A 19,662-nucleotide genomic window follows, 5' to 3' on the forward strand; every position below is an offset into this window, starting at 1 on the left:
GGCTACAAAAATACTCCAAAACATTACTGCAGTTAAGTCAAGCTTTATTAAGAGGTTACACTCTAGTACTTGGTTTATATATGTATGTGAACACTCTTATTGTTGTTACATTGGTGAGGGTTTGGGCAGTGACTGAGGGTATATTCTTCATTAACTTGAACCTGTGCTTAGTAATAACTACACACATCATTGGATTTTCTGTGTTTGGGGAAAACACTGGTTGTAACCAAACCCCGTAAGGTCTTGGCATGCAGAGTGTGGGTTGGCTTGGGTACTGGCCAGTGGTTCTCAGGCAATGACTTTGGCCGTTTCCACACAGCGAGACACTGCGGTGGTTCTTTCTTCCTTTGTGACTCCGTGAGCTGAAATGAGAAGCAAAAACAAAAACGTAGCTTTTTCTCCTACTGCACTGCAATAAAAGATCTACAGCTATAAAACCTTGACACTGAATCTGTGGTAAGGAAACCGGTACAATTACCCCTCAGACTGACACTTAAAAATACCGCTTTTCAGAAAGTACTGGGTATTTCAAGTGAGGCTTAGATGCAGAAACCCGCTTACAACTTTCCACAGCACTCTGAGATGAACAGGGGGTGCTTACTTCACTCCCATATGCATGGGCACGTGCATTTGAAGTATGAAAGCTTGCACCCTCTTGTGTAAGGGGCTGTTCTTTTTTTACTTGTGCAGGCACACCTGTACAGAATCCGTGCTCCTATTTCAATGTTATATCCCAGACATTGACATTGACATTGTTTTATGATTCATCAAACAGTTTTGTGTGTCAAACCTTCAAAGAACATGGTTGTCTATGTCCATTAAATGACAGGCACAGAAGATGATTGAACTGTATAAAACAGTTTAATTATCCTTTATCCCTGTTTTTGGTACTGCCACAGGGATATGGGGTCTGTTTTTTATTGTGTTAATTAGATGGATAGTAATATTTTCAGTTCAAAAGTATAATTTAAAAATCATTCAGGTTTGTCATCCCAAACCCTAAATTAGCATTTTCATTTCCTGTCTCCTGACATACTCTTAAAACAGGTGTTGGAATTAGAATTATCACATGCATTGGAAAATTGATTTCTCCTAGAATGCATGGTGATTTGTCACTTTGTCTATGTTGAACTGTCACCCAGTCATCCTAAATCAGTCTGGTCCACTTCTATGGAAGCACTCACCTGAAATGCTTTGTGAAGAAATGCCCAGCCTCTTCTCCTCTCCTTCCAGGAGCTTTCTGTAGGTGGCAATCTCTGCATCCAGCCTCAGCTTGATGTTGAGGAGCTCCTGGTAGTCCTGTAGGTACTTGCTCATCTCCATCTTGGTTTCGCTAAGCTGGGATTCGAGCTGGTTGATGAGGTGCTGCAGCTCGCCTGCTTTGTCCAGGTGACTGAGCTCCATATCTTCCAGCTGCAGCTCCAGCGCATTGTTGCGGCTCCGTAAAGCATCAATCTGGCTCTGCAATTCGGAGGCCTGATTCTGCAAGATGGTGATCTCCTCCTTCATGCTCTTCATCTGGCCCTCGTGCTTGCTGGCGTGTTCCTTCAGCGAGTCAAACTTGTTCTTGTACCACTTCTCGGCCTCCTGCACGTTCCTGGCAGCCACCCGCTCGATCTCGGCCCTGACGTTCCGCAGGTAAGCGGCCAGGTCGGGCCGCTCCGTGTCCAGCTTGGCAGTCACCTTGGAGTCCTCGATCTGCCTCATCAGGTCGGTCACCTCCTCGTCGTGCAGCTTTTTCAAGAACTCGATCTCTGCCGCCAGCTGCTCCACCCGCTTCTCCAGCTCAGCCTTCTGCAGCGTGGCATTGTCCACATCCTGCCGGAACTCCCGCAGGATCGCCTCAGCCTCCTCTGCGCTCACGGCAAGGAAACAAGGTTACAAACATTGAGGAGAGAACATTTTTTTATCCCGGTTTGGTGTCTTGGTATTTTATTTGAACATTAAAGATGTTGTGTGGCTTAAAGCATATAAAGAATGAAGAGTGTTTTAAAATCAATGGATATTTCTTGGTATGCTGCACGTTACTAAGGCTGACTATTTCAGGTTGGCAAATACTGTAGGTAACTTTTTCTTTGCAGCATTCTCATTCATTGCAATACAAAAGATTTACAAGAACATAGGAATGTAGGATTTTAATTGTAACAGTGCAGATAATATTGTGTAGTGCTTTAATTTGTATGCTCCAAGTTGGGATTTTTTATAAATTGAGGAGTGTCTGTGTTACTGAGTTATTGACAATTAATGGACTGTAGAAAGAAATACTATTAAAAAGTACTTAATCTTTGGCTGCAGGCTAAGGAGGTGTAAAAGAAAAGGCTCACCTTTAAGTGCCAGTTCTTCCTCTACCTTGAGTCTCCAAACCTCTATATCCTCCTGGATGTAGCCCCTCTCAATGTCAACAGCTCCCTTCTCATTGGTGAGCGTCTCGATCAGCTCCTTCAGCTCCTTGAACTTATGCTCGTACTCGTCACCGACGTTGGAGGGGCCCCCTTTGTAGCGGCCTTGCAGAGCTGCCAGCTCGGCCTGCAGCGAGGCATTCCTTTGCTCCAGGGTCTGAACCTTTTCGATGTAGCCGGCGAACCGGGTGTTCAGCTCTTGCATCTCCTCCTTCTCGTTGGCGTGGTGGTGGTGGATCTCCGTGCCGACCTCGATGGCGGCGCCCGGGAACCCCTGGCGGCCGCGGCTGTACGAGGACGTTCTGCAGCGGGAGGGAGAGGGGCTCTGCACCCGCATCCTGCTCGAGCCGCTCACCGTCAGTGTTTTCTGGGAAAAGGATGTGCTCCTCATGGCGGATGGAGATGTATTGCGTCAAGGGTTTCTTGTCTGTAACAGGTCTGCAGGGAAGCAGAAATATTGCTTTCGAGTTGGCTGTTTTGTTTTAATAATCAAAGTCCTTTGTTTTAAAAATGTTCCAGGCGTATGACCCTCAGGACTGCTGCTCCCTGTGGATGGCTGCAGCTTTTTATGAAGCCTCAAGGAATGTTGCAGCTACTCTTGAAAATCACACAGGTTTTAGACATTTTAAATTGGGAGGATGACTTTTAGCCAATACCTTCACCACACACTTTATTAACTGTTGGTGAATTGCATTGTCATGAGGAGCATGGAGTCAAGATGGCCTGACCCGGCTTTGCACCTCAGTGGTACATGCCTGCAGGTGTGTGTATGATGTTATTTTTCGTTTTGTTCTCAGCTTGGGCTGTGTGCTTGAGGGAAGGGCATCTTGTGCTTGTGGCAACACTTGAAAAATGTCTTGGCAACAATTTTCCACTGCAGTAATGTTATGTGTTTTAATAGAGGCATGTCCGTGCATAATTCAAGAACTGATATCCCAAGGAAAACCTTTAAGACACTTTTAAAAAGTCCCAAAGAAAAGTCTTCCACTAGTTAAATCTTGCTTAAAAGAGAAGATATGAAAACATATGATATTTCCTGTTCTGAAAACTATTAGACTGTTAGACTGTCTAAGACATGATAAGTTGCCACCAAAAAGTTTTTACTGTTTGTAATGTAATTAAGTATTGCCCCCATATACTGTACATTTGTCAACAGAACCGAAATTAGTCCAGTAAAAAGGTATTTATAAATAACTACAGAATTGAAATGACAAAGCTGTACAAAATATGTAAATTTTCCTTTCAAGAGTTTTGGTAGTGCATATTAATAGGTTTTGTCATCTTATAAAAGGCCCATCATCTAATTTCTAACAGAATATTCTGATAGTGACCAGTGAAAATATGGTAGCAATAAAAAAGTCAATTCCTAGAGTTTCAACAGCATACTGTATGTGGTAGCAACAGACAATTTCTTTATTAAAGTCTTCAAAGCAGTGGTTTTAATTACATTTAAAAAAGTGGTTTTAAACATGTTGTTATCAGCCATTTCAAGTATCAATTTGCATGGAATTGATCTTGATTATTTATCTGTGTGAGTTGTGATTTGTGTTTAGAATATGTTCAAAACTAATCTTTTTCAGCATCAGTTGACACATTTCTGTAGACACAGACAGAATAGAGAAGTGCAAACTTAACTTGTTAATTCAGTTTAAAATCCCAAAATATTTGATTGGTACAGAAAAGTTAGAACAGAGTTTTTTTTTAAGTGTAGAGACTCATAGACTTAAATGTGCAAGGATATCTTAATCATAACAAAGTTACAGTAGACTTCTCTTCTGAAATATTGTCCACTTAGTGGACACATTCACAAAATACTGTCCTATTGTTAGTGTCAATGCTGTTACTGGTTTCCTGTGAAAGGTTTCTCTTCACACGGTTCTTCCACCACACAAATATACACATCAATATTAAAGAATATTTTTTGTAAACTTTCTGGCTTTAGAAGTGTATTTCAAAAAGACTTTTAAGATCTACATTAGTTCGCAAATATTCAGATAACTGTTGCCTACACTCCAGAAATATCTTGTGTGATTGACTGTTATGTGGTGACCACATTCCAATTAAGGAGGCACCAAAAGGTCTTTGACAATCCAATTCATCCAAAGGCAGAGTGGAAATGAGTTAGTGCCTGCGATATTTTCTGAGGCCAAGTGAAAATTCCAATTTCATTTCTGATTTATAGGTATTGTTTAAAGATGCTTTGGAAGGCTAAAATGCAAACATGTTGTTTCTGAAGAGAGGTAAGGGAAAGAAGTTTCAAATTAAGATTACTTTATTAGCCATATACAATTTTTTGTATTAGGAATTTGTCATTTCACAAACCCCAACTTGCTCTTTATGATACACAAAGACAGGAAGAGAACCTTGGGGTCAGAGCACAGAGTAAGCCATTTATACAGCACCCCTAGAGCAGTTGGGGTTAAGGGCCTTGCTCAGGGGCCCAAAGGAGTAGGATTCCTCTGCCAGCCACAGGATTTGAACCACAGATGCAGATCCTTAGCCACAGAACCACTGCACTGCCCCTTAATTAAACCAAATCCCTGAAGAAATAGAAAACAGATAAAAAAATGTATACTCAGGTTTTTCTCTTTACTGACTCAGTTATTGGATTTTGAAGTACATAGTGAAACACACTGAACTACAAAGCTGCCACAGTGTGAATATTCAGGTTAATGCATACCAGAGTAAAAACATCTTACTCCATACCTTTACCTTTACCTCAGCATCACAACTTCCTCAAATAATTCAAAATGGGCAACATTTTTTTCACAGGGCCACAGCAGTTTTAGACTTTCTAGATTTCAGAAGGTGGCAACATAACCTTTGTAATGTGCAGTGAACCATGTTACATACTCAAGACATACTGTGCAATAGACATAGGGGCTAATGGAAGCTGAGTTCTGTCTGGATCATGCCACCCAAGTGTTTTTTAACTCTAGAGTACAAGCTCAGCATCACTGCATCCCCAAATCCATTCAAAATGGGCAACATTTCATTGTGGGGACTCAATTATCAGGAGCACAGATGGTGGTTTGTGGATTTTCTGTATCAAAAAATATGTAGCTTGCCAAGTGCCCAAGCATCCAATACCTCAACAGAAGAGGATAGGTTTGTAGCCATGGCTGGGGTTCATCCAGTTGACATAGTTCACTAGGGAACAAACAGGGAAGAAAAGTCAGTAATTTATAAAGGAGAAGAAAAAGCTAGCTAAAAAACAACAAAAGCTACGTTGCCGTTATCTTGAAAAAACTATCAGTGCCATGTACCCGGCTATGAAAACATGAGTTTGAAAAATGTGGCATGTAGAAAGACTGCTAGAAGTATTTGCTGCTCTGGGAAACCTTCTGGAAAAGGTGTGGCTTATATAGGTGTGTGGACTCCAGCTAAACAAGAAAGAGTCTTGTGTGCTGGGTGAGAGAACTGATAGAACAACTAGTGTTTAAACAAGAAATTAGATTGAAGGGAAGAAGGTGGAGACAGGTTTAAATCTGAGAGGAACTGAAAGATAGTTTTCAGAGCAAGGAACTGAAAAATAAGTAAACCAATGTGATCCACCTACCATGATCACAACCTGAACTGTGATTAGGGAATTCCTTAACTACAGTATACACAATTCTCAGTTAGGTACTGAAACAATAACTAGACAAAGGATGGACAGACTTATGTTAACAAGACCATTCTTTATACATAATCATAATGTGATAAAGATGGACAGGTATATATCAAACACATTATATAAATTGAAGATAATTGTGTACACCTTTAACCTATTTTGGAATTGAATGTAATAATAAGACAGTAAGGCTTAACAGCTTCATCACATTTAGAGATCAAGTTAAAATTGAAAATGCTGACTCAAAAGAACAGATCTTTATTCTTCATTCAAACACATTTAGAACATCATGCTACTGTAGCAGGTATATAAAATAGTGCATGGTCTGACAGTTTTACACTTTAAAGAACATACAAACTATAGAGAGGTCTTAAAAGGCACCTGAAATAATGGGAAAAGAATACATTGAGGTAAATTTATGTTACGTTTTTATTAAGTTAATGATACAGAAAACATTAGCACCACCTTGTGGATTGTTTTATAATTAGCATACCGTACGGAAAACGTGTAAGGCTTGTGAAGACTAACATTTCCCCCTAGAAAAAAATCAAAATTAGTTTTTAGATAAATCATCAGTGTATTAAATGATGGATTGCTTACTTTGCTTTTTTAACTTCCCATTATTCATGCCGAGCAGATTAATATAAAAACACAGAATACACATGCATATCGATATGCAGGGGTTTGTGGTTCGTATGAATGGGCCAGAGAAAATAGAATTACGCCGAGCGCCGACAGCGCTGCTGGACATCCTTCTCTGCTCAAATATGTTGTCCTGTGCTGCAGGGGTTTTGAGCACAGTATGCTTGCACATAAACTGTATTTGTATGGACAAAGAATGGATAAAATTACTTCCTAATTTAAACTACTAAAAGACAACTTTTGAACCTTCCGTTTGTTGTGGGATTACAGTCTGTACTGCCCAGTGCTTCCAGCTTTCATTCTGCTATTAATTAATGAGGGGGATGTCAGTATCTCCTGGCTCAGCGATTCACTTGACATTCAGGAATGTGTGATTATGAACTAATAGATAAAAACAGATAGGCATGTAGAAAACAAACAATAGATCAGACAGAAACCCTTTCAATTGTCATTTTGATAAAAGATTACTTTCGACATACTTGCAGCCCTATGCTCTTTAGAAGATCGTTCTAAAGTGTCTCTGTGCCTTTAAGAGACAGAGAAGTTCAGCCGTGCAGGTAAACAGCAAGACGCGTCATACTTGAGACAGTACATTTAAGTTTTTAAAAGAAGTGTAAGGAAAGAGATTTCAGTAAGTTTAAGTCTTGTTATACCTCTTTTAAAATACACAATAAGCAGTTGTTGACGCGTTCCGTTCTCACTTAATTACAAATGAGTATTTTTTCGGCAACGTTGCTTTCTTTCGTTTTTGCGAGAAGAAGTCACATGAGAAGCAGCTGCTGAAGATGGCGGAGCAGTGTACAGCATCAGCAGGGCAACTCCGGGAATTGCAAGTTTTAGAAAGTTCAGATCCCGCGGAGGACGGTAACACTGCAGCACAGCAAGATGAAAATGGACACAGCACAGAGGATTTTCATTCTCCCACCTCGGTCATTTATTTTAAGGAAGCACTAATCGCGGCGAGTAGCATACAGATGGGCAGGACTGAGCCCACGGTTCCCCCTCCACTGCAATATGATTTCGAGATTCAGAAACCCAAGAAGAAAAGTAAGTAGTCTTTGGATGGGCTTTCAAATTTTCTTTTTTTCTGCGGTCTCAAGATTTATGAAAAAGTCTAATAATTACGAATGCTTGCAATGTTTATTATTTTCATCTGTGTATGTAACATATGCACTGAAATTAAAATATATTTCGCTGGGGCAACAGTGTATTTCTGCAAATATTACTACGGAAGAGTAATTATTTCCACTTTCAAATAATTTCACTTTCATGAACCGTGAAAGTGCAGCTGTGCGCTCTGACCCGACAAAAAACTTAAAACTCGCACAGCTGAGACCATAGTTATTTGAATAAAATGTGTTTTTGTGAGTGCAGCGAATTTTGCGGGGAGTCCCGTAGCTTCCCCCTGGGAAGACTGGTGTCTAAAAATGTCTTGGTCTTTTGGTTTTGTGCGTACAGCTCCTCAGTTTTATTAACACTGTGTAGCGAGTTTTCACTTGTGATTGCGAGAAGCTGTTAAATGACCTGATATTATCAATGATAATTGAGTAACCTTGCACAGTACTTCCTGACTATTCAACAGACGCAACATTGTTCCGAATGATGAATGGAAGTCTCAACAAGACCACTGGCAGATCATCTTAAGTATGCGTACGTGAAGGATAAATTCATTTTCTGGTGGTCCTTATTGGCAGCACCGTATTCGACATACCGTATGCGTCACGTATCCTGAATTGAAAAGTTCTTACAGCATTTAAAATGCCATTGGTTATTAATTATTCCCTTGCCCCAAAACAAGCATTAAAATATAGATTTATTGTAGACAGTGCAGTCGTATTCCAGTTCTAATACTTTAGTTTAATTGACTTTGTGTTGAACGGCAAATAAAGCAATGACGTTGATGTGTACAGGGAACATATTACAGATTCGATTGAACTAAGTAATGCAACAGTGCTTGATTAAGTTAACAAGTGGCATAATTTAAATGGCTCTGGTTTAAGAGTGTGACTGTTCTGTTTTTTTGGTGAAACCATTGGCAATACCGTGTTTGAACAACTTGGTTTAAACTATTGTAGAATGCAGCAAGCGTTTTACTGCGAGGAAATGCCCATCCTTTATAAATGTTCTGCATAAGGTTTTAGTTCTTGAATTGCCACTGTTGTCCGTTGACATTGTCAGGTGGGAGTTTTGTTTCCAGATCATTCTGCGGAAGTCTGATTTTTTCTGACTGCATACTTCAGCTATATTTACATTGGTACTTTGAGTTTTGCAGTTAGTCATATGGCTTTTGCCTGAAGGGAAATTGGCCCTATATGTGTTTGATGCTAAAGCCAAATCTCCAAAAAATACATTGCAGAACAAACAGACACTCTAACAAAATATGACTTCTGCACTGATCCCTTAGCTGTCTTGTGTGGTTTAGTACTGCATTTTATGTATATATTTGTTACTATTATACACTTTGGATAAAATGTCTAAATATGTAGCCTACAGTATGTATTACATCTTGTACTTTTCTTAGTCTACAACAAGTTACTTACTGGTGATTAGAAGTTTTGAATATGAGCTTCTGTGGGCTAGCCACAAACTTGCAGTTACTTGTACGTTGGGCTGTGACATGAAGGTCTGACAAAAGCATGAATGTGAGAACATAAGTTTGTGCAAAATGAGGTGCAGTTAGTGCACAAAGAGAACATTTTTCATAGCGTTGCATAGTCGGGTAGCAGCGAATAAATACTATAATCTCCATATTGTATTATAACCTTACCTATTTGTTTGTGGTTGGTACCCTTCTCTGCATCTGTCTTTGCTTAATATCATGCTGGTGTAGATTCAACTGTAGATTATTGAACACAAAATTGCGCCAATGTGCATTTCGTAAGTTTCTGTTGGAACGTCTCTTGTGTCCTGGAGCGATAGGTTGCGATTTGTCAGTTATTCAATGCCAAGTCGACATACTGTAAGCTCTGATGCCCTTATCCTGGAGTTGCCATCTTATTGCACAGGAACTGGCCTAAGTACAGTGACGTTCGGGTGTCTCGGGATGCAGGGATGTAGGACAGTGTAGATCCGAGAGATACCTCAGTCGGATATACTGATTGTGTCCAGGCATGGTGAAGAGTAGCTGCTTCAGCTGCCGTCACTCTTCAGCTGAACCTGTCTGAATGCATCATGACTGCAGATGTGATGGTGTCTGTTTCATTTTACCTTGCAGTACATATTGCTTGGTGTTCTGTACCCCCTGCCACAGAGGCGATAATGTGGCACAGCGGGAAAAATATTCCACCACATACAGGATTACAAATAAGCAGTTGACTGTGTGAAGTTGATTTTTCACATTTACTGACTTGTTTGGAAATCAAGTGAATCTGACCCTTCTGGGGAAGTATTGGAGCCAAAAATCATTTGTTGTGTCTCTTGACATTTGTGTTTTCATTAACGAAGACACACAACAAAAGAGAAGAATGCTGCATTTGTAACTGGCTGTCCTGGAGAACATTATTTCTTTTTTAGTGCAAGCACTGAATTAAATCACATAGCGTAGCTGTAAATTCCTCAGAGCACAGATGATTCATTTGACATACTACAGGTGAATAATACAAAGGGCAGGAGCTTCATATTAGCAAATGGTCATATGATCAGTTGACAGGGGAGTGTGTGATATATCTGTGTCTAAATAGTGCTCCTAGTTGGAGGGACATATTTTTATGGCTTATCATTGGAAACTTGAGCTGAGACAAATAATTTTTCTCTCATGTACAAAAAAGATTCCTCTTGAGATTACTGAAGAGGAAGGAAAGACATTGGTCAAACATATTCAACCAAGAGTTGAAAACCATTTGAATTTATGTGCAACAAGATAAGTTAATTGTTTCAGTGCACCAGGATAGGACTTGCTGTCTTGTTTCTGTCTCGCATGTGGAGCACAATGTGGGACATTAACAACGTCACTGTTAATGTCGACATCACTGTGATATTAATGTTAGGTTTGACACAGAAATTGGTAGTAAAAGTGTAAAAAAAACATTACAGCAGGGTTGCATTCTGTAATCATGTTGTGTATGACAAATTTGTGCCTGCCAGGTGCTGCCATTTCTAACATATAAAAACCTTTTAAAATCTTCTGCAGCTTGGGCACGTTTTAAGGGTTTCTCCTGGTAGATACATCTGTGCACCTGCTGCGTGCTGATCAAAAAATGTAATCTGCTTTTTTGAATATTTGGGTGCCTCGGTACAAATTATTTGATTATATCAAATTATTACATTGTAAGGACAGCTAAATCATTGTTAGTTACATCTGTGTCCAGAGTAAATTAATGTAGTGTTTTCCCTCATAGCAAACAATAACCAGCCAAACTAACTGATGATGAAATGTCGGACTCTGTAACAGAAAAAAAAATAGATAAGTTCTATTCTGCATTCCCTCCCAGATGCAGCTATACTTGTAACTCCTGCAGAGTTTCCTTTGTTTTAATGGTGTAAAAAAAGAAAACAAAGCTGTAAATGTAAATTGGAAAGTATGATATGAAATGAATATTTGAGAAGAAAAATATTATAGATATAGTATCAGAAAGTTAAAAATGTTTAGAACCTTAATGACTCTGTACAGGAGAAGACAGTTTTGTACTAGTATGGTAATGCCAGAGGCAAAATATAAGGTGCTTGACAGGTTACAGCTATCAGGCTAATTTAATGCAAAACTAGTCAGATGTAATACAGGTTGGTATAGGAAGCTTTGTAATTTTCCGGGAGAAAAATATACACAGGTTTGAGTATAGATGGTCAGTATATAAATTTAGCTGTAATTCAATAGACTACAATTCAATCACACTAGCCTTATCAGCAACAGATTTTCAGAATATTAAAAGTAATGCAAGGTCATTCAATTTTCAATCAGTGCCATACAGTATGACAGTTAAAGTGTATGTTCCTTTGGTTTTCTCACAAGATTTTCTTCATTTCAGGAATGTCTAAGAGGAGACAAATAACATGTCGCTCTGAACAAGAGTTTAATTAAACTTTTAAAAGACTGATTCATCTTGGGTAATTTGTTGAAAGTTGTTTTTGAATTGTAATTTGACCTCTGTAACATGTTACCTCCTGACCTGAAGGAAAATATTTCTCCCTGAAACAATCGAAGCTTGAAATTAAGGAAAATTCCTCACATTTGTGTTAATGAAATAGCCCCTGTCACTGAAGTTGCAAGTTATATAAATGAACTCTTCTCTTAGACCTCAATTCGTGTATCTGGTATAGAATCATAATGTGGAAAACAACTTTACAACCAATTTTAGCTATTTTCTCTTTGTTTCACCGTGTAAATTTCTAATCCTTTCTCAAATGTTATCACTTGATTGCTTAACTAAGTTTTGCAGACATATTAAATCTGTGCCATGTTTTATTGTCTGGGTCATGTCCAAGCTACATTATGAGGTATGACTTAATAATTACATCAATGTTAGAAATTGAAGTAGGTTTCAGTTTTCTAAAGCTTTCTGATTAAGCATGCATTTTATCTAATCAGTAGTTAGTGTCTCTTTGTAGCTGATGTTTCTAATTTAATTTATCATTTTTAATTTTTAAGTTTTGAAGTCTTGTAATTTGTACAGTTGTTAGCTGGACATGGATACTGAAACAGTATTGTTCAACACTAGTAAATGAGTGACATATCTCTGATTCTGTTCAGGAAAGCACCAAGATTCCTTGAATATTTAGGAGTTTTTCACAAATGAAAATGTCACACATTTTCTGTCTTATTTCTCTTCCTATTTTAGTTTTGTTAGTCTGAATCAAAAGCTAATTTAGAATGTATAACCCTTTTAATACAAGAAGCTAAAAAAATAGCTAATATTAAGGTTTAAATGTTTGATTTTGAGCTGTACCTGAAAAGACTGTTGGAGTTTGAAATGAAAGTTAAATATTAATAAACAATTACGGATTAAAAGCTAAGCACTTGCAGAATTGTTGTTTTGCATGATGGGCATTGGATACTACAGATCATAGATCTATGGCTCTTAGCCTGCACCACAGTTGTTTTGTTGTTTGGAACCTTCTCCCCCACAGGGAAAAACAGTGATAACATAACTCTGGATTTTAGCTGAAAGGTTCAAAGGTCTCTTAGCATTAGTATCTGTGTGGAAGGAAAGCTGTACAATACAAACATGACATGCATTGTGATCATTTGAAAAATATGATACATTCTCTAAGTGAAGAGGGTTTTATTTTTGGTTTTAGTGGGAATAAAGCATCTTAAAATGTCTGCAGTCATTTTTTCATGTTATAACTGCATGAGGAACTATGTTCAGTCTAATTTTGGTTAGATACTGTGTCAGCAAGACTTCAGAGCTGCAGCACGATGCATTTTGCAGAGGAAGGATGTAAGGAGGAGAAATGAACATGGCTTTTTTAAATCAATGATATCCTTTAAAACAGGAAAAATCCTATTTCACAATTATTATTATTATTTAAGGCCTCTAAAGTTAAAATATGTTTATGAACTTAAGTATGCATTGAGCACTATAAATTCAGTAATCCAGTGTTATATGCTGGAGATCTAGAACCATATGGCATACAATTAAAAAAGAATTCATTTGTGGGTTTACTACAAAATTAGTGCTTTATCAGTGCTACAGAGTAGCTTTAGAAGGCTACTAGTCATTTTGGTTCCCGGTCATAACAGAACATACAGCCAGCTTTCTATGCACTGCATTTTTTAACAAATACTGATGCAAAAACACCTGGTAAAAGAATTTGAACTCTCCAACTAAAAATTAGAGCCATTATTTTATTTAATTTCTACCTCAGTCATTTCAGTGTGTACTACTATCACTGTGTGTGTTCCTTATGAATCTGTCCTCGTGAATGTGCTTTCAATTAATACAGCCTGGGCAGGGGTGACTGGGATGGAAGAGAGAGCGATGAGCGATTCCCTGCATCAGCATCCCTAGCATCAGTGAGGCATCCTGGGAATTGTTTTTGCTTAGCCCATCTGCTCACGTGACTCTTGATCTTCAATACAGCTTATTAGCCGGCCATTTTGGTCTACACCCAGTGCACTGCGCACAGCCAATCCTGTTAGTATGAACCAGGCTGACCAGGAGAGAGGAAGGTTGTGATTTCAGGAGCACTAGGCATTTTAGCTTCTGTAATTTCTGGGGCCAAGTGCTTCATAGTGGCAGCTGCTCGGTGAACAGCAGGGCAAGCCTTTGTTATTGTCACAGCAGTGTTCCTTTTACTCATCTGTCGAGGGGGGGGGGAGCAAAGTGGGGGTTTGATATAGAGGGAGAAAAGAGAATCTTTGTGCTCCTGCTGCATTGCTGAGGTTGGTTTCAGCCTGTTTTGTTTTGTTTGTGTAAAGACTGCTGCCACAGCTACAGCGTTCATTTTTTTTTTGGTGTGTATTGGCACTGAGCTCATCGGGGAGAGTTGAGTTTTCTGTGTTGTGGTACCAGCTGAGTCATCATGTCTGATCTGACGCCTCAGAGTGATGCCCCAACCCCCACCACTGACAAGATCACACAGGCTGCCAGGGAGACCATTTACCTTTGCAACTTTCGGGTCTCTGTGGATGGAGAATGGCTTTGCCTGCGAGAACTGAACGACATTTCTCTCACTCCCGACCCCGAGCCAGCCCACGAAGGTATGTAGTGAAAAATGTCAGTGTGTTGCTGATGACAACGAAAAGGAGCTAAAAGATAGCTGAACTTCATACTGTAGTCATGTACTATTATTTCTGACGCGTACCTCTTGGTGGTTTTACATAATGTCTTGTTTTAATGGCTTAAATGCAGGAAAAGAACTCCGTTATCAAGAGAGAGAGTTTATCACTGGAAACTTGGAAGACAAAGATATTGCAAAGGTGTTACATTTTACATGTGGGCATCCCATGAAAAGCCCATTTTTGCAAACATGTTTAATCCACATGAAAAGACAGCAGATTACATGCCTGTTTATTTTTGTCAAGTGTGTTGACAAGTGTGTAACACAAAAATAATAGGAATGACTTTCCTGGATGCCAGTTTTGCTCTGCTTCCTTCATGCAGAGGTAGCAACAATTTTGTGGATAACGCATAGTGTACAAGTATACAAATTTAGCATTTTGGTTTCAGTCAGTGTTGCCTGAAGGCTTCTGAATGCTTTATGATTACATTCAGAGTTTGCATAATTGGAAGAAATTGTCTTAGCTTGCGGCATAATTACTTTTCTTGTTTACTCATCTTAATAAGCCTGGTGTAGTCTCCAGGGCATTTGTAAATGCAGAATGCAGATTTGATATTTACCATTGTGACATGAGTTTCAGATACATTTCAGTCTTCACTGTGTTGTAGTTTAGTAAGCATTCAAAGGAATGGGTTGTAGAATAAAAAATGTAAAAAATTAAAAAAAATCATCTTAGAGAAATATGTTTAGATCTGTTCTAAACGGATCTCTGTTCTAGATCTTTTGCTGGATGTTTAAATGCTTATCTTTTACATAGTTATTGCATTTAAAAACAAGTCCTTTAATCCTTTTTTCTGGATGTGATAAACATTTTTAAACACTCGCTGTCTCACACCATCTTTTGTTTTGTGTACAGCACTATAGTAATTTAGGAATGCCAGGCCTTTTCTTAGCCTTCATCATTCTTGTTGCTCATAAATTGGGATACAGTTAATAAATTTAGGTCTGTAGAAAAGAAAAGGATGGATTGTACACAATTGAAGCAAAGGTTAAGTTGTAGAATTCATAATGCTTAGTGCATTACTGTACTTTCACACTTTGTAGAAGAGTACATTTTTGGGATATTGTTTAAATTACATACAGCATTTGGGTACCACTTCTCAATTTGTCGTACAGTTTTGTGTTTAGAAGCTTAAACCATATGTGAGTCCTTCCATGCTATTTGTATAATGACTGAATTTGTATTAGAGAGTTTTGATGAATCCTTTTTATCCTTTTCAATTCTTAAACTGAAGACCTCAAAGTGCTACTAAGCAACTACTAACTAGTGTAGAGATTCACTGAATCATGTGCTGCTACAGTAGTTATGTTATCCAATTCATTTGTGTCTTTTGGTTGTTAAACATGAATACATTTTAAAGCATATTATGCAGGCTCTAAATGATCATTTTAATATGATTGTTGAAACTTTCAAATGCAAAATGAAGAGTCTTAATCTCTAGCTTGTTATAATTACATTTGATTTCCTGGCCTAAGTAAGCTACATCATCAGAATATAATTGCTTTTAAATGGACGAATGCAGCATCTGCTAGGTCTGTGTTCCAAGAGGTGGTGGTGGGAGGTGGCACCTTCTGTCTGGTTCTCTGCCTTTAATTTAGCCCCCGACGTCCAAAGATGCTGTACTGGTGAGAGGCTCATGAAATGTGTAAAACCCAAGGGTACAGCCTCGATTGCGGGACCAAAGGTTACTAAGTATTGAAAAATGATATATGGTTGGGGAAGAACTACATTTGTTAAAGTCTAATGTGATTACAGTGTGATTTTTTTTTTCACTCTCTCTCTCTTAAAAAATGTATTTAGTCAACGTCTGGAAAAAAAACTTCTTTATTTACATATTTCAATCTAAAGGTTATATTATGCTTACAAGAACCATGATTCATACAGAAACTCAGATATTTATTGGGTGTCTGGTTTTTCTAAGTGTTTGGTGATTTGTATGACAAGCTAGATATTTACACAGTCAATACCTGTGGGCAAGAAAACTCTAGGGCAATCAATTTCTTCTCTTTTAAAAATCCAAAGACTTGGACCTGGAAAAGCATGCTAATATAAGAAAAGATATAAAGAAGCTAGTCTGTCTTTACCTACTGTACTTATGCTACCCTATAAAATCACGACATGTAATTGTGAAAGTGCTGTTAGGGTAAATAAGAGATCTGAAATTAATAATTTCAAACGACTGTGGCTGCATAAAGAATATGACGACAGCCTGCATACAGGATGTCAAAAGCTACATTTGTAATGAAAATTATTTAATATGGTACTCTTTTCCTTTTTGTTGTCTGAGGAAACATTTTTTTTTGTTAAGTATAAGGCTAGTCTGATGCTTGCTAAGTGTAGGCTGTGAAGACAGAACTATAATTTTCTCATCTCCGTATTCCTCCTGCACATCACTTGTATAGCAGTTGCTCATTAGTTACTCATCGGTTTCTTTAAAATGAGATAAGCCAATACCAATAACATAGCTTTGAAGATTATCATCAAAGGAGCCAATGACATTAAGAACTGATTCATTAAGACCTATTTTTAATCTTCTAATCAATGTTGCATCCAATGCATATCACATATCTTATTACCATACCACAATAATGCTCAGGAAATGTTTAATACAATAGAGTGGATTTAAATCTGGGGCAGTCTCTGTGTTTTTATAGCTTTATCAGGTAGTTTTGTAGAGTCAGAAATCTGACAGAAGGAAAAAATATTTTTAGTAATGCCATTGAAACAAGCAGTGTCATAAGGCAGTGTATGATGAATCACTGAGTCAGACAGCAATTGTTCATGCTTCCTTTAGGGTTTTTAAAGCTTTATTTCAATCCTAGTCCAGACTAGCATGTCGTTAGGGAACTCAGCATATCACATGGTCACTGAGTCCATTGGAGCTTTCAAACCTATTCAAAGCAAACTTTGAGCAAGGCTTATCAAAGCCCTTCAGAAGTAACAGAGTATTGGTAACAGGCTTGAATTAAACTTATGCAACAGCATGACTGTTTTATTCAAGTATTTCTTAAAGGTCTTCTGCATCTTTATGGACTGAAGAGCTAATAATGTGGTCTAAGCATAAAAATATGTTTTTCAAAATCCACCATGAAGCCAGCAGTGTGTGGATTAGACTAGGACATTGTTATACCCAAGATATTATGAGGAAAATGCATAGTTGATAAATATTTTAATTAAAAGAAACATTGTTAACTTGATGATGTTCCATACAACACATGGAGGCTGTCATATCAGTTTGGGTTTAAGGTGTACAATTAATTTCTACAGTGTTCTATCTACCCAGTAGTAAAACTGAAAATTACACAGTATCATTCCTCCCTTTTTTTGGTCTTTGCAAACAAATCCTTCGAGTTTAATTATTCCAAATGAAGGGTAAAAGTGATTGAGCTTTTTGAAGAAAGTCTTTGCAATATATATTGGAATGGACTGAAAAAGACATCAAAATCTAGTGAGCACAGTCTTTTAACTGAATTCTACAGTTTTCCAGTACATGAAATGAAATATCCATCTGTCATTTAAATAAAAAAAAACAGATGTGGTCTTAGATGGAGTGAATAATCTTAGATGAATAACCGGAAGTGTCCACATACAACTTAATATAATTAATATATATATAAATAATATATAATTATAAAGAGGTGTAGCAAAGAGACATCCTTATATCATTGCATGTTTTGGATAGTATTGCTTTTATTTCCTTGATTCTCTGTTTTTTGCATTGTTTATTCATTGTTAAATCAACTTTTTAGCCATTTTTCCAATGAGTAATTCTGTGAATTACTTTGTTTTGTAAACTGAAGTTTATCAAGTGTACCTTCATGGTTAGCATTCCCTCTATAAGTGTTATTAAGAATCTGGTTACACTAAACACTAAGTGTAAACACTAAGAATCCATAGATAAAGGATGCATTGAACTTTATCTGTATGTGCATTATTTTGATAGACAATTCCTTAAAGGAGCAGAACACGGTGGCATACTGTATGAAATTACTGATTCACTCATTTTAGTCATGAGCACAGTTGGGAGACATTATAGAAGAATACCTTTCTGTGTGGCGCAGTGGTTGGTATTGTTGCCTTGCCCCCACTGGGGTCCTGGGTTAAATTCCGGACCTGGGGTGCTATCTGCATAGAGTTTGTATGTTCTCCCTATGTTGTTGTGGGTCTCCTCCCACAGTCCATAAAAGCCATACCGGTAAGTTAGCTGGCTTCTAGGGAAATTGCCCCTGATGTGAGTGAGTGCATGTCTGTGTGTGGCCTGTGATGGACTAGCCTGGACACACCCTGCCTTGCATCTTTGGCTAGTCAGGCTAGGCTCTGGCTTCCCCGCAACACTGAACTGGAAGAAACGGTTAGAAAATGGATGAATGGAAAGTGTTTATGTATTCTTCTTTAGTATTTCCAATATAGGTTTTCATTTACAATATAATGAGATTTCACACAGAAGTTTGGACCACTGCAATGGTTTTTGTTTTTAAATTGAGAATTCAAAGTTGTCTTAGATGGGTATGATGAATTCAGTAAGTGCTGTACATGGCTTTCCAGATGTAAAAATGTACACCTTTTGAGAACATCTGCAGTAATAATTTGTTGTTGACATGAAATTGAATCATTGTGCCTAAAATTCCCAAAAAACAAAAAAATACAGTATTTTCTTATGTTATTGAATGTGTATCACATTAAACAAAAATGATAGCAGACAAGGAACCACGTCAACTTTGGTAAAATGCACAATATTTTGTAGAAGCTTAGTGTTGTTTAGCTTCCCAAAATGAATGGAATCATGGATCATAAGCCCGAAAGCATTTTAGTCTGATTGTTTTCAGTCTTTGAAGAATTTTGGTTACCAAGAAAATCACGACTTCTTCCAAGGTTTGTTTTTTATGTAAGAACAGTTTTCAGTAATTATTTCTGAAGGATTTTATGAGTGAGCCAAGCTCAATTTATGGCAAATGTTTGTGTGAGAATAGTTGTCAAGTACGGGAGCTCAATAAAATAATCTAATAGGAAAAATTACACATCTCATGGGTGGTGGTGAATAATTGAATTAAACAATCCAAATTGTCCTACATACTGCACAGTGTACTCTTTTTCAGTTTATATTTATAGACATGTTATATAATCAGTGTCGCAACTTACAGTACATAGTCGGGCAAGATTTGTACTTAAACTTGTATTAGCCTAATTTATTACAGAGGAAAGATAAAACTATGAACTTAATGATTTACATTTTTTCCCCTGATTTTGATCTCGCCTATTACATTGCTATATTAAGGCAATAAAAAAAA

At 37.8% G+C, this 19,662-nt stretch overlaps 2 protein-coding genes across 7 annotated transcripts in view; one reads left to right on the forward strand and one right to left on the reverse strand.

The window, feature by feature from the left end:
• Positions 1 to 27: 27 nt before the first annotated feature.
• Positions 28 to 2,923, reverse strand: LOC102697725 (vimentin-like). The gene is made up of 3 exons (XM_015340175.2): positions 2,325 to 2,923; positions 1,185 to 1,853; positions 28 to 362 (listed from the first exon to the last, which is right to left on the reverse strand). The coding sequence occupies exons 1-3, from the start codon at positions 2,788 to 2,790 to the stop codon at positions 289 to 291; spliced, it is 1,209 nt and encodes a 402-aa protein (XP_015195661.2). The 5' UTR covers positions 2,791 to 2,923; the 3' UTR covers positions 28 to 288.
• Positions 2,924 to 7,186: 4,263 nt separating this feature from the next.
• The window catches only part of rufy3 (RUN and FYVE domain containing 3), a 32,652-nt gene continuing 20,176 nt past the window's right edge, over positions 7,187 to 19,662 (forward strand). For 3 of the 6 annotated variants that reach the window (XR_001477540.2, XM_015339614.2, XM_069187015.1), the window contains exon 1: positions 7,187 to 7,701. Coding sequence is in view for 5 of the 6 variants with exons in the window: in XM_015339614.2 (XP_015195100.1) it covers positions 7,440 to 7,701 (262 nt within the window). In the remaining variant the exon portion in view is untranslated. Of the gene's footprint in view, positions 7,702 to 13,687; positions 14,294 to 19,662 lie in introns of those variants that run through there. The other 3 variants (XM_015339625.2, XM_006627195.3, XM_015339620.2) reach the window with 2 other exon arrangements.

The sequence above is a fragment of the Lepisosteus oculatus genome, chromosome 3 (assembly GCF_040954835.1).
Source record: "Lepisosteus oculatus isolate fLepOcu1 chromosome 3, fLepOcu1.hap2, whole genome shotgun sequence".
In the NCBI taxonomy this organism is placed as follows: domain Eukaryota; kingdom Metazoa; phylum Chordata; class Actinopteri; order Semionotiformes; family Lepisosteidae; genus Lepisosteus; species Lepisosteus oculatus.

Excerpts from the sequence above, each read along its gene's own strand:
- LOC102697725 (XM_015340175.2), bottom strand. The coding sequence starts at position 2,790 with ATGAGGAGCACATCCTTTTCCCAGAAAACACTGACGGTGAGCGGCTCG. Across the intron at positions 1,854-2,324 it reads GGAAGAACTGGCACTTAAAG|AGGAGGCTGAGGCGATCCTG; the intron begins GTGAGCCTTTTC and ends CCGTGAGCGCAG. Across the intron at positions 363-1,184 it reads TTCTTCACAAAGCATTTCAG|CTCACGGAGTCACAAAGGAA; the intron begins GTGAGTGCTTCC and ends TTCTCATTTCAG.